The sequence below is a fragment of the Pteropus medius genome, unplaced genomic scaffold (genome assembly GCF_902729225.1).
Source record: "Pteropus medius unplaced genomic scaffold, Ma_sr-lr_union100, whole genome shotgun sequence".
In the NCBI taxonomy this organism is placed as follows: Eukaryota; Metazoa; Chordata; class Mammalia; order Chiroptera; family Pteropodidae; genus Pteropus; species Pteropus medius.
In genome coordinates, this window is record NW_024349225.1 from 11,493,467 (window position 1) to 11,508,382 (window position 14,916).

The 14,916-nt window shown below is 37.3% G+C and overlaps 1 protein-coding gene across 4 annotated transcripts in view; it reads right to left on the minus strand.

Annotated features, from left to right (window-relative positions):
- The window catches only part of RABGAP1L (RAB GTPase activating protein 1 like), a 417,651-nt gene that overhangs the window by 332,078 nt on the left and 70,657 nt on the right, over positions 1-14,916 (minus strand). For all 4 annotated transcript variants that reach the window (XM_039881422.1, XM_039881421.1, XM_039881423.1 and 1 more), the window contains 2 exons: positions 12,443-12,609; positions 10,548-10,689 (listed from right to left, as the gene is read on the minus strand). In XM_039881422.1, the coding sequence (XP_039737356.1) occupies positions 10,548-10,689; positions 12,443-12,609 (309 nt within the window). The remainder of the gene's footprint in view (positions 1-10,547; positions 10,690-12,442; positions 12,610-14,916) is intronic.

The window sequence follows — 14,916 nt, forward strand, 5'->3', positions numbered from 1 at the left end:
TTGCTGTTAGATGATCCACGTACGATAGTTTGAATTAAATACACATTTGGGACTTGCCACACCGACAGCAGTCGTAGCTCGAATGTTACCAAATTGTTAGACACCCCGTGCCTGCCCCGCTCCCACATGGGGAAACACGGACTCAAGCATGCGTTTCTTTTTTTCTTGCTCCTTCTCATATTTCCTTTCAAATATATTTTCTATTAAGCACAGAGTCAACTAACGAAATTTGAGTTGCTCCACTTACGGTCATTTCAAAATGCAGAAAAATCTTTATTTTTTAGATACTTCCCATTAGAAATACAATAAAATTTTATTATAAGACACTATTCACAGTAAAAGGTTTTATAAGAACAGTCTATTTTGGAGCACGAATACGACAGGCATTTATTATGTAACGAAATATAACTAACAAAAAGTGACATCGACTATAAGAAAGTATAGTAATAACAGTACATTCCACAGAGTTTTAGGAATTCATAAAACTTACTTAGAGCTATTCGCAAATATGCTGTGACTATCAGGGGTGGCCACTTTTCTGTAAAGAACCAAGTAGTGAATAACTTTGGCTCTGTCACATATTCTCTTCTTTCCTTCTTTGTATTTTTCTTGGGAGTAGAGGCTATTATTATTAACAACCCTTTAAAAATATAAAAACCATTCTTAGCTCAGAAGCCAGATAAAAACACAGGTTGTGGGCCATAGTTTGTCAACTCCAGGACCATCTCAGAAAAACTATTCATTTTTATTTGCATCAAAACATTAAAGATGAAAGAATTTTTTAAATGTCCAATACTATATTTTCCAAAAGAACAATAGATTTCATTTAAATTAGAGTATGCTTATAATAAATATTAAAAACTAGACTATGTATTTTACAATTTAAATATAATAGAAATCATTCCCATATACGATAAACATGTTAGACTCAGATTTCGATCTGCCAAATTCAAGAATCTTACCACTTAAAAAAAAAAAATAAGACACTAGATTCCAGGAAATAGACAAAAATAATGCTGCAAGAAATGAATACATTCTTCGTTAAACTGAAAGTTCGATTACTCTTTAAAACTACACTTTTGGGATGGGGGGAGGGGAAACAGGGCAAAAGACATGCAATCTAGAAACAAGAGAAGATAGTTTACTTTCTATTGAATGCTATGGATTTTCATTCCTTAGAGACACTGTATTTTAAATATAAACATTACCATATCATTGAGGTGAAATAAGATTAGACTTTAGCAGATCGTACTCATGAATTAATCACAGCGATTTTGTATTTTAAATGAAATACAAATCACAGAGGAGCAAATTAATATTAAATGCTCGCGTTCAGTTGACATGGGACTCAATCATATTCAAGCCTCCAGTGGTTAGAACTCAGCTGCTTTTGACACACCCCTGGATTTCTGTAGAGGAAAGGGCCACGAACCCAAACGACATTCTAAATTAATCCCACAGCACGTAGGATCCAAGCACAGATTTAGCACTTGATTATATTTGGGTCAAATGCAATACACACTGATATTTCATAGCATTACTTAATTACTGAAATGATTTAAAAAGTTTATTCCCACCTGAAATGTAAGTAACCTTAAAGGAACTTTTGTCACTCTCAGAAACTAAGAATAGTGCTAAAATATGGTAGGCACACAAATATTTCTTAAAGGAATGAAATTAATTGATGTACCAATACGCTCTCCTCCAGGTTGAGCGAGCCCAGCACCGAGCCTTTGAATAACAATTCAACACAGGTACGACTCACTTGCCTCCTCATGTCAATTATTCCCCTACAATCGGTCATCTTCCATTTCGAGGACCAGCATCCTCGTTCAGGCTTTCTCTCCTCAAATCAGATGTATGTATCGCAGATGCTTCACAGTTCTTAATTGCATTTACCATAGCTTATTGCCAGCTTGGTCTTCCTAATTCAGACCTTTCCTCACGCCATACACTAGCTCAAAATCCCTCGGTGATTCTCCATCACTTTACACGATTACGGTCTACGCCGATCGATGTTTCCAGTGAGCCTCCTCGAGGCCTGCTCTCAAGCTGCCCCTCTAGCCTCACGTTCACTGTCTCCCAGGCGGTTCAGACTCTGCTGGCGTCTGTCTACACTTCCTGTTTTCACAAATATCACAATGCTACGCTGCCGACCTTCTACTTTTCCGAATCCCACTAACTCTTTCAAACTTTCCCTAACTTGGTCACCTGACAGTGAATTAAAACTAGCATTTACTGATGACCCACTGTGTTGAACTGAGAGGCCCAGCAGGGGACAGATGCAAAGATGAGTAAGGATCAAAATTTCTCAGAAGGAAATCTCAGTCAAGTAGGGAAGAGAAAATACATGTAACTATGATTTAACACGAAATATAGTAAATGCCATTAAGCTAAATTATAGTAGAATTCTATACTCAGAGAACAAGAGATCACTTCTGACTGGGGATAAGTAGAGGTTATCATGAGGAAAACGTCATTAGCGCTGATAGGTGAACATTGGCTTCAACAGGCAAAAATGGTGAGGGTTTCGTAAGTAAAAGAAATAGCAATCACTGCTCTTATAACTCATTCGGCAATTCATCGTGTTCCGTTTTGAAGGATTGTTTAGATCATTTTTTGTTTAGCTAATTCTGTGTTTATATCCTCGACAGGGCCTAGCTCAACAGGAGAAATGAGATACACACTTGTAAAATAAGGAAAGTAACAGTACCTGTCTTCCATAGTTATAGTGACCATTAAGTGAAGTAAAATGTAAGCAAAAGTGGCTGGTCCAGAACAGATGCTTGAAAAATGATAGTTTGCTTCATTTCTGGTATATGGCTCTCTGTGATAGGCAGCTCCAAGATGGCCCCCAAGATTCCTGACTGTATAATCCTTACCCTGGAGTATGGGTGGGACATATGAATACGATGGATGTCATGGCTCTGACGAGGTTGCGCTATATAGCAAAGGAAAAGGGATTCTACAGATACCAGGTCCCCAATCAGTCTGACTTTCAGTTAAGACTATCCTGGGTGGACCTGACCTAATCAGGTAAAGCTTTAAAGAGGATTTTGGCCTTCCCTCAGAGTAGAGAGGGTGCCCCGCTGGTCTTGAAGAAGCAAGGACCCATGAGTTCTACAGCTGCTCGGAAATGACTTCTGCCAATGATCACGTGAGCTTTGAAGAGAACCCCAAGCCTCATACGAGACCTAAGCCCCAACCAAAACTTTGACCGCAGCCTCAGGAGATCCTAAACAGTGGACATAACTAAGCCATCCCCAGACACTGATCCATGGAAACTGTGAGATAATAAATGTTGTTGTTTTAAGATGCTATAATTTTCAGTAACTTGTTATGGAGCAATAGAAAACTAATACACTCTCTCCCTCCACTTTCTTCCAAGTACCTTCCCTTATAGAATATATTTTTAATTATTTTAACTTGTTGGGAAGAGATAATACAAAAATGCAAGAATACGATAACAAAATTATAAAGTCCTTTCCTCCCTATATACACACATATTTTATAAATATAGAAAGTATCTGATTACAAAGAAATATTATCTAGCATGCTAAGATTACTTTTTTGGAACATATTTCCTCATCTGTAAAATGGCTATAATAATAGCATCATCTTTATAGGCTTGATATTAGTATTAAATAAATTAATATAAGTAGGTAATTTAAATTTTTGCTACTCAAAGTACGGTGTACCTAAGAGCAGTGCCATCTAGGAGGATTTTTTAGAAATGCAGATAAGTTCCCATCCTGGACATAAAGAAAAAGACTTCGTTTTAACAAGATCTCTAGGTAATACATGTGTACACTTAAAAGTTTGAGAAGCACTTTGTGAACCAGTGCTTGTCACATGTAAGTGCAATTTGATCATTATATTTTCTTTAAAAACTCATTTGTTTTATATATCCTCTCCCTTCTTTTCATTTGAATATAAAGAATTTTCACTTGCAAACCGGTTTCTATAGGAAAAGTTGTGATTTTTTTTCTCTAATCAGACTATGAATTAAGAAATTAAAAGAAAATAAACTTCTAGCTAAGTTTGGGACTATTTTGCTCTCTAGTTATAAAGAGTTAAAAGTACCATTACACAGCTAACAGTCACTTAAATGAAGGGGACTTTTTTTTAGAGAGCATTTTAAGCAATCCAAATACAAAAACGAATTATACTAAAAAACAAATTATACTAAAAGCAGATTATACTAAACATAAAAGATACAACCGAGAGTAAAGCTTACCTAGTATTGGTGTGAATCCAGTCTGTTACGATTACCTGGGCATGTATCCTAAAGGAAATCATCTGTCGCCCTCCTATAACGTACTACCCATGTTACAAGTACCTAAACTTGTAACAGCGGGTCCCCCAATAACGTTGGAACATTGCTCAGATGCAGCAGGAACTTAACTTCTGCTTATCAATTAGCCTATGTTAAAACTGGTTATGTTATATGTGGTTTTGCTTGAAGTCACAGAATCTATCGCCGACATGGTTAACAAGAACTTACTGTACAAGTATGAGGTCAACAGACAGAAAGCTACTTTGAAATTCAGATGAAACAATGCCAAATGCACCTCAAATTTCAAAAGCAGGAGCACTTCAAAACATGCGAGAGTATGTAATGCTGACAAGGTAACTTTAAAAATAACCCCTATAATGTTGCACTGATGAACTGAACTTTCTCCTCAGATTCCTTGCATCCAAATTAATACCCTTTAACGCACTTCATTTTTTGAACAGCATTTTAAAAATATGCAAAGATACCTTAATTCATTTTACTTTAGATCTTTCCCCAAAAATTAAGGGCAATTTTAGTCCTTTTAAATCTGCATCCCTTTTTAGTTAAATTACAGGCTAAGGCAAGACAATTCAGATTGACTTGAACTTCCACTCTTGCTCTGACAGGCAAATTGTTAAAAATAATTAAATAAAAGAATACTCCAATCCCCAGCAGGAAAACATTTCTATGCCACCTCCAGCTCTAACTTTTGATGCTTGCGTTGACAGAAATGTCAATTACAGAACTAATAATAAAGTATATTGAAAATGTATGAAATGCCTGATCTATAAAAGAAAAGAAACTATTACTTCCTACTCTGTGATTTTTGTAGCTTTTTTAACACAGGTGATGGCTAACACATTTTCAAAAGACAAGGTGACATCTCAAATAGTGAAAAAAATTTTAGAGAAAAACAAATCTGATGACTTGTTCTTATTCAGACATATACCAGAATGAGAAATTGAAATTTTTATGTGTTTTTCATATTTTCGGATTTAATTCCAGAAATGTTACCTGTTTTTCTAGTGTTTCTCAGTATCGAATTATTTTGATGCATTATAAAAGAAAAAATATACGTTCATTATTGTAATATTTATTATAATTTTTATTTCATTTATTTATTACTTGTTCATTATTATTATTCATACCATTTACTGAGAAAGCGGCATCCGAGGAAAGACTAGAAAGGGGAGAGAGAACGTGTGGTAATCACGGAAAAACAGGGTTCCGGCCAGAGAAAACGGCACGTGCAATAGCACAAAAGCGCGAGAGCACACCTGGCATGTTTGCAGACGGCTAAAGGACAAGTGTGGGATTTGTGAGACAGAGAGTGGTAGGAAATAAAGTCAGAAAGGTCAAAATCAGACAGCAAGATCGCATAAGGCCTCATAAACCAGGGTAGAAGAAGTCTGGCTGAAGGCAACAAGCAGCCAACAGAGGGTCTCGAGAAGAGAAGTCACTGACAAATTTCAAAAGGATGACTACAGCTGGTGTGTGCGACGTAGACGAGGAGGACGGGGACAAGCGTGGCAGGCGAGAGACCAGTTAGGAGGCACTGCCATAACCCAGGGCAAGAAACGACAGGGCCAGAGAGAGGTCGATTCTCAGTGACTAGATTCTAGCTAGATTCAGGGAGACTAAGGCCCGGATGTGGGAGAATGAGGCCTTCAGCCATTTACTGCACCTGAAACACAGGTGGAATAAAAAAGAAAAATGCCAAGCCACTCGGAAGAGAGGATTCTGGAAACACATCTCCACCACACACCTGTAAGGCCTCACGTCCAGCACAGACGTGTGACGAGCGAGGGCCACCGCCGGGCTCTCCTGAGTGTGCGCACAGCCTTGACACGTGTACAGCCTTCCAGACCACCAGCGACACACAAGACCTTAAGAAGGCCAGTCATTCCTGAGTCTCCTGGCTAAAACTCTGGCCACGCCATGCTTTCCCCAATCAGAATTACGACCGCCTGCTACTGGCTACGTACTGGCCTTCCCATTCTTTTGCCACAAAAATCACTGCCATTTCCAACTCCGTTCTGGAGATATGAGGTCTTTCTGCTTTTGCTCCAAATGAAGTGAGCCCCTTCCAGCAGCTGCAGCAAAGCCACTAATTTCACAGCTCGCCGGCCTGGTCAAACTGCGTGACAATCAGCGGTGGGAATGAGCAGTCTGGAGAGGCCTCAGGGGCTAGAACAGCCCAGACTGTTCTCACGGGTTCAGTAGTTTTTCTTAAATAAATGCCTCTCGATTTTTTAAAATCATTTTAGTCACTTTCTCAAGTTCTAAACTGACTGCTTTTTGACAACTTTATCGACTTTCACCATTGATTTTTGATAAGTGGACTTGCCAAGCTCTTCACTCTGCCAATCTGCATTAAATACATTTTAATGCAATTTGCTTGAGCAACTTACTGAAAATGTCATAGAAAATATTTTGAAACATTTCTAAGTATAGAAACTGCCCTATGCTAAAATTACTATTTTCTTTTGGCTGTTAACATGCCTTTGTTGAAGAGCTTACTCAGGTGAACATAAGTGGAAAATGCCTCAAAGCAGAGTGATGGCGTTTGCAAAGACACAGAGGCACGTCAGGGGCTCACTGCGTGGTTCAGGGCCGGGCAGGTTATGCTTCTCTATTTTTAGCTCTCCCTTTCCAACTACAGATAAGCTCAAATCTCTTACACTCCAAAAATGCCCTTTCTTGGCCCTATATGACCCTGTGTTTTCAGCCTAAGCTCTTTCCTCTTCTTCTCATCAACCTTCTTTAAAAAAAATAAACAAAACACTGTCCTCCCCTTCCCCATCTCTAAACAATCCTCAATCCTTTCCCAGCTTCATGAACATCTCCTCCATAGGAGTTCAGTGGCCTCTCAAATTTACCAAACCCTATTAGCGATTTTCGGTCCTCATCACGTTGAACATCCATGTTCTGTCTGACGGCACTGCCTACCCCATCCTCCTGGCCAGTCTCCTCTCCTCAGCGTACTACCTACTATACTCTGAGTGCTCAGCGTACTACCTACTATACTCTGAGTCCTTCTCCTGTTCAGATCATTTTTCTGCAGATCCGTTAGCCAGGCTATCTCTTCCTGCATCTACCCCTAAAATGTTAGTGATCCCCTAAATTCTACTTTTAACCCATGTTTCCCACATCTTCCCCCAAGGTAATTTCCGCCATTCTCATTACTTAATGCTGATGACTCTCAAAAACTTTATCTCCAGCTATAAAACGTCTCTCACACTTTAAGACTATTTCTAACACCTGGAAATAGTTCCACGTCAATGATCCACAGTGAGTTCAAATTCATCAATATCTAAAAACGGACTGACTCTCACCCCCACCCAGAAGCCCACTCCTCCTCCTCCCGTGTTCCCCATCTCATTTGCTGGCACCGAGATCGCCTGGTCACCTAAGCTAGAAACCTGGATCTAACCTGTGATTCTTTCTCCTCCCTTCTCTTTTGCTGCCTATAATATCCAATTAATTTACAAGCCTCGTTGATTATCACTTCCAGAATATTCTCAAATTTATCTCCTCTTCCCCTCATTCCTTACATTTTGAGGTAGCCATTTTGACATGCTGTGTCAAAAAACAAACAAACAAACAAACAAACCTGTAAAACTGGTTACGATCAAAAATGAAGTTTGAGCCTAAGTTAGCTCTCTGCTAAGACAAAAAAATAATGGCCTTTCCAATGCTTACTTACCTACATGATTTTAAGATCCTGGCAGTAGAAGTTTCTGGATATTTTGCTCATTAACAATGAGCCAAAACTGGGGTCATTTGATTTGCAATTTACTTCTAAATGTATCCGTTTTCTAGCAACGTTGCTTTCTAAAAGTAAATGGTTCTTCCATCAAAGTACACATCTGCAGAACCTTCAGATCTCATCACCTCTGGAATAATTACTATTGAATCAAAAATATCTTCCCAAGCCCTGAGTGACACTGAGTAATGTGTCAGACAAAATGCACGGGTAATAAACTAAAGGTATGCTTGTGTGTCTTAAAAGAATATTTTGAAAAGAATATTTTGGCTTCCAAAAGATTTTTCTACAACCTAGCCTTTCAAGAAGTATGTGTGGCTTTTGGCTGACAAAATTTATATATTCTAAATCTAAAGTTCTTTTTTAATATATTCTGTATCTAAAGTTCTTTTTTAAGCCTTCAAAAATGCTTCCCAAAAAAATTGCTTCCTCATAAAACAATACTGTTTGGTCTCATGTTATATGTTCATATTACATTGCTTTATATCCTTCGATCCATAGTCTATAATTTCAGACAGATCTATAATGCAATCTAAAATATGTGAGATGTAGAATATGTTGTCTGTAAAGAGTACTAAAAATACTACCTTTTAAGCAATTAGGAGTGGAGTTATAACAATTCAGTGGTTTAAAGGATAACACCTTGATTTTATATGTAATAAAAATTCCCAGCCTTTAAGGTGAGATTGACATAGGTTTGAATTCTGTGTATTATACCTTTTAGCCCTATGATTTCGAATTATCTACTTTAAAAATTTTAGTCTATTTCCTCATACGAGATATAAAGATGATAATAGTTATTTTTCAGAGTTAATGTAAAATATGAAACTAGGTCTATTAAATATCTATTACATTATATTTCAGAATGCAGATACTTAATCCATGTTAGTTATCCTTTTATGTTATTAGAAGTGAGGCATTTTCATTTACTAAATGAGAATAAGAGGCATAATTATGTGACACTAAATTATGTAATGTATACTTGTTGAGAAGCAACTGTCATTCTATTATTTTCTCTCCCAATTCTCGTTCCATATATTTTTCATTTCTAAAAAGAATGGCATTTTTTTTGCAACGCCTGAAATCTTGCATTAATAACTTTCTGATGGATGCTTCTCGCACCTGTTTATTCTTCTTCCTGAGCATAACTGCATTCCCCGGCCACCCCCGTGGTTCTTGTTGAGCAGAAAAGAATGTGCACAGAATTTTCAGTCTAGCCCAAAATTCTCCTGCCTGTGACCTCTTTTCTTCTTCGTGTTGGCTAGGATGATTACAACAGTGTTCTTGGAAGTCTACTACAGAATTCAGTAGAGTCACATGTGGAAGAAAGGGCTGGTGACAACATAGATTGTGCTACCATTGCGATAGATTACACTCTTTATATGGATTACTACTCAGTAATAAAAAGGACCCGACATATTGATACAGCATAGATAAATCTCAAAAGTATTAGGCTATGTGAAAGATGCCACATACAAAAAACTGTGTACTACAGGATTCCTTTTATATGAAGTTGTAGAAAGAGAAAAATATGACGACGGAAAACAGATCAGTACCTGCCAGGGACCACAGGTGAGGAGAAGGGATGGACTGTAACGGTATGAGGGAAGTCTTTGTTGTAATGGAAATTCTTACATCTGTTTGTTGGTTACATTGAATTTTTGTCAAAATTCAATGAACTATATACACTTAAAACAGGTACATTCCATTGTATGTAAATTATACCTTCATAAGTTTTTTAATGAAACACTTAGAATGTCTAGCGTATAATAAGCACTCAATAAATATTAGCTAAAAATAACGATGATTTCTGTGGCAATCCAAGAAAGGAATGGTTTCATACAAAGACAGGATTTTAAGATGCTTTTTTCAAAGATGATACAAATTCAGAAATTTACTTTTAATAAACCCTTCCTTATTAACAGATAATATAAGGGCTTAACCTAGAGACCTGTCACTTATCTCTAGTTTCTATAAAAAGGGTACTGAGCACAGAGCCAAATGAAGTGTGACTCTCATGAGGCTGGCTGGCACCTCTCAGCAGCATCCACGTAGTAAACAGAGCAGATATCACACTCTTTCAAAAAAGTAAGTGGTGATAAGTCAACAACAAAAAAGTCAGAAGTGAATAATGTCGAATGAGAAGTAGGACATAACATATCACTGAAATTCTAATAACACTTGAGAGAATTTGAAACTTCTTACTAAACACTTCAGAAATACTTCAAATAAAATAGGAAGCGAAACAGCAAAGCAAGGCTGTCAAATTTAAACAGCTGCATAAGTGGCACTGGGGGCTATGCAACCAAGAAACTAGCTGACCCGAATTTTCTTCTGCATCTAGCAGAATTTAGCTTTGGAGTGGCAGAGACTAGGAATAATCACCCCTCCCCTCGCACACACACACGCACACACACACACACACACACATACATGCACATGGTTGAAGAACGGAAGTAAAGCAACTATACAAAGAGAGGGAACTGAATACATGTCACGTCTTACCCTCTTCTGCTTCATCCTCCTGGGGTGACATTGGACCCCCGCCACTGATAGGAGTGACTGGTTCCTCTTTCTCAGATTCTCGCTGTAGACTTGCCACCTCATATATGGCATCTCCAGCATTGGGATGGCCTTTTCCCTCAGACTGAGAAAGACAGAAACATGTGTTGCAATATTAGAACTCTTAAGGAAACACTGAAAGACGTGGTATTTCAATGGTTCGTTAGAAAGAGCTGAAATGAACCGCAGCTCGTCACATCTGATCTCCAGCACGTCCGAAGCTAAGAAAATTTTTGAAGTACGTTGTTATTCTAAACGTCTGGTTCTTCTGGTATGATTTTAATCAATACAATGGAAGCTACCAACCATTTTGGAAGAACTCAATTTTTTTTTTATCAGAAAAGCCTGAGGCATCACAGGTCCGAGGACACAGAGAAGCAGGTGATGCTACATATTTAGGACGGACGGCCTTGCACTGAAGAGGCATCAGCTCAACTAAGTCGTGGAAGTAGATCGTTTTACCTTATAAACCGCTGACATTCGAACTGGACTTTTCTAAGGGGGAAAAACTAAGGCAACTTCCAATTACTCAACCGAGCATGGCCGAAAAAGCCCTAAACTGTGTCCAGCCTCGTCTCACACTCAGGGTTTGTCACTACATTCCGGCCACTCTGGCCTGTTCCAGCTCTGGGAATCTTTAAATTCTTTCCCAGCCCAAGGTCTTGGGACAAGCTTTTCTCCCTGCCAACACATCTTCTCCTCCTGCTCTTTGCTAACTCCCATCAGTCTTGGATCCCTACCTCTAATGTCACTTCTACAAAGAATCTAAACTAAGTGCCCACGTTTCTGATTCTCATCGTACCCTGTCCTTCCCCTTCACTGCACTTACCACAATGTAATTACACATTTTTTTATCCTATTTACTTGTTTAATGGCTGCCTCGTCCACAAGATAGTATGCGTTGTAAGGACAGGGACTATGTTTCAATCAGAAAGAATGTAGTACCTGACACAGAGTAAGAACCCAACGAATATCAGTGAACAGATGACTCCCTTCACCACAAAACAAAAATGATGAATATCACCCACTAACGCTGCCTAATTTAGGGATGGTACAGAAACCCCATTTATATTTAATATTAAAATAATTATATAACTTTATTGTTATATAATTTAATATTAAAATAATTATCTCACTTTACCGTTGGCGAACAACATATTCATACAATATTACAGGTAGAAATAACTATGACAACTAGTCAAGTATTGAAAATTGTTTCATTGTAATTTATAAAGGTACGATATTTCTGTGCCCTGTGTTTTTGGTTTTAAATTATTAAATGTAAAAGGAAGAAAAGTTGTCTCAGATATACAATCGATATTTCTACAAAGCATAACAGGTCAGCAGAAAGGTGGGGTCCTATTTACATGCATTCACGTGCCCCTTTGAGCCTGCACAGGCGGCTCCTCACATCCCACAGGCCGTATGTTCACTCCTTGTCCGCTGAGCTGGGGTGAGGCAACTCCAACTTGTTGAAGGAGTCTCAAGAGACCCTGCATGCCTCACGTGTTCATTTTAGCCCTTGTTTTAAAGATATACTACTCATTGCAGGAGAAAAAAAGTGAAAAAAAAAGAAAAAAACATTTCTATTAAGTATATTGATACCTTACAGATACACATTACGGGTTTCTAGAGAAAAAAAATACGTAACTATCACACTGGCTTGTTATTTTTAACTTACATTACCTAGATATGAATTTTTCAAATACTCTAAATATAATTTGATTAGAGAAATTGTATTGCTTCTTATTGCTACTTTAAAAACTATCTTGGAATTTAAAAAGAATGATAGAAAAAAATATGTATGCTATGATATGAAAAGACCTAAAAGGTCCTACCTGCTTCAACCTCATGAAGAAAGTCTCCGTGAAGGTCTTTCTGCTGAAATACCAAAACCGCTCATTTGCGGGGTACACGCGGACTACCGTCTCCAGGAGAAAGCGCACGGGCTCCACCACCTCCGTGACCACCATGTCCACTGCCACCGTCATGTACACGCGTTTATCTGTTGCAGAAATGGTCTGTGGTTTATGCTGGCTTTATTATTCCTTGATTATTTAAGAAACAAAGCTTCCTCACTTATGAAGGAACTAAAGTGCTTTCTAGTCTTGTTACTTTCTACGTTTAAATTTAAATGTTTTATTGTCACTTTGATTAAATAGGTAACCAAGTATTCCAAGCAAGTGATGCTGTTTCTCAACACACAGGACCCTATCTTCATCAGTGTCCCAACCTCCTCTGACAACTTTAATTTCCTTCACCAAATCAGGTCCTCAATGTAAAAAGTAAATAAAATTTTCAGGATGTCTTTTACACTAAAACTATCTTTCAGATTTCCCAGAAAACCACTGGAGAATTACAAAGATTTGTTCTTCCATCTCATAAAAAGAGACACTACAAATTATGTTTGATGACTTTCTTGGAAAAAACTGTCAAATCAAAAAAGGTGTTCTACACTCACTATGTTCAATTTGTATAGAAAATGTTATTAAATAAATATTTCAATGCTATGTGCTTTAAAGGAATTCCCTGGAGATTTGTCAGTACCCTCATTGTCCATAATATATATTTACCCTTAGGAAAATCACTGATCAAAGCTCTAATGAAATAGTTGCGTGAGCTTCTGTATAGATAGATACGTAGGTATATAAGCATGCGTGTGTGCATTCATACATATGTATGTATATCGGAGTCCTCGCAAGTGCTTTTTTTGGCGGGGTGGGGTTCCATTATATTTGACATTCAGTATTACTTTATATTAGTTTCATGTGTACAGCATAGTGGTTAGACATTTATATAACTTACAAAGCAATCCCCCTAATATATCTAGTACCCACCTGGCACCATACATAGTTATTACAACATTATTGACTATATTCCCTATGCTGTACTTTACATCCCCTTCACTGTTTGTAACTACCGATCTGTACTTCTTAATCCCTTCCCCTTTTCACCCAGCTCCCAACCCCTCTCCCATCTGGCAACCATCAGTTTGTTCTCTGTATCTATGTGTCTGTTTCTGTTTTGTTTGTTCATTTATTTTGTTCTTTAGATTCCACATATAAGTGAAATCAGATTTTTTTCTCTCTGTCTGACTTATTTCACTTAGCATAATACCCTCTAAGTGGGCAAGTGCTTTTAGACAACTAGAGTATAGTGTTATCAGTCAAAATTTCAGTTATCAGTTAAAATGTTTACTTGCCCACAGCCTTCCTTTAATTTGAATCTAGAATCTTCCGGGCCAGTGTCTACTAACTTTCTTCAGTTTTACAATGACAGGTTGAAATGTGGATTTCTTTTTTTATAATTTACCCTGCTTCAGATTCATTAGGGGTTTTTAAATCTGTGGCTTGGTTATTCCATAAAATCTTGTCATTTCTTCTTTATTTAAAAATGTTTTTTTTTCATTTATTGTATCCACCACTTTTGGTTCTCAGTTAGAGGAAAGATCACATAACCAAACCCACCATTAGAAGAAAACTTCAATAGTGTTTTTTTAAAAAAAAAAAAGATTATACAATGTTTACATTCATCGACTACACTTCTATTAATGTCATCAAATTCAACCAAAATTATATTACATTCAGTTCGAGAGAAAGTAGGATTCTTGAGACACTGTACTTGGCCTGGAAGGCCTTAGGTGTCAGGGGAGAAACGTAGAGGGGGAAGGGAGACTAACACGACACGGAGACTTTGATGTATGTCTTGGTGCAACGAAAAGCTCCAAGACATTTTCTCTCTCAGGCCCTCAACTTCTGTAAAAATCAAACTGTAGTTCAGGAATCTTCTGAATAATTTATAAAATCAAGGACACCATTTGGAAATTTGAGAAATCAGGTCAACAGTTTCATGTGGCATATGAAATGATTCTGAATTTAAAATACATTATCTCTTGGATCAGAAGATTATTGCATACAGTATTATACAAAGTTTATATTAATAGGACAAATAGATTTTAAAATATATTATCTTTTATTTGAGGATCAAGTGTATGTTAAAATACAAAACGGAACTGAACTACGTGTTACCTTAAAAACAGATAAAAACTACTTTGATTACTTATTTTTTGAAATTCCGATATTTTATTCTTCAAAATTATCGACTGGCTTATTTTTCTCATTTCTGTGTTTTCTTTCTGAATGAAGAAAGAAGTTTATAGGCTGGTATTTACAAGCCTATCTAGAGAAATAAAAAAACGGTGGATGTGAAAATTATTTATTCCTAATATATGAAAAGCTAAATTTTATATAATCATTATTTTTCTTCCTTTTTAGCCCTCATTTTGAAATAGACAGCTTGATGTGCAATCAAA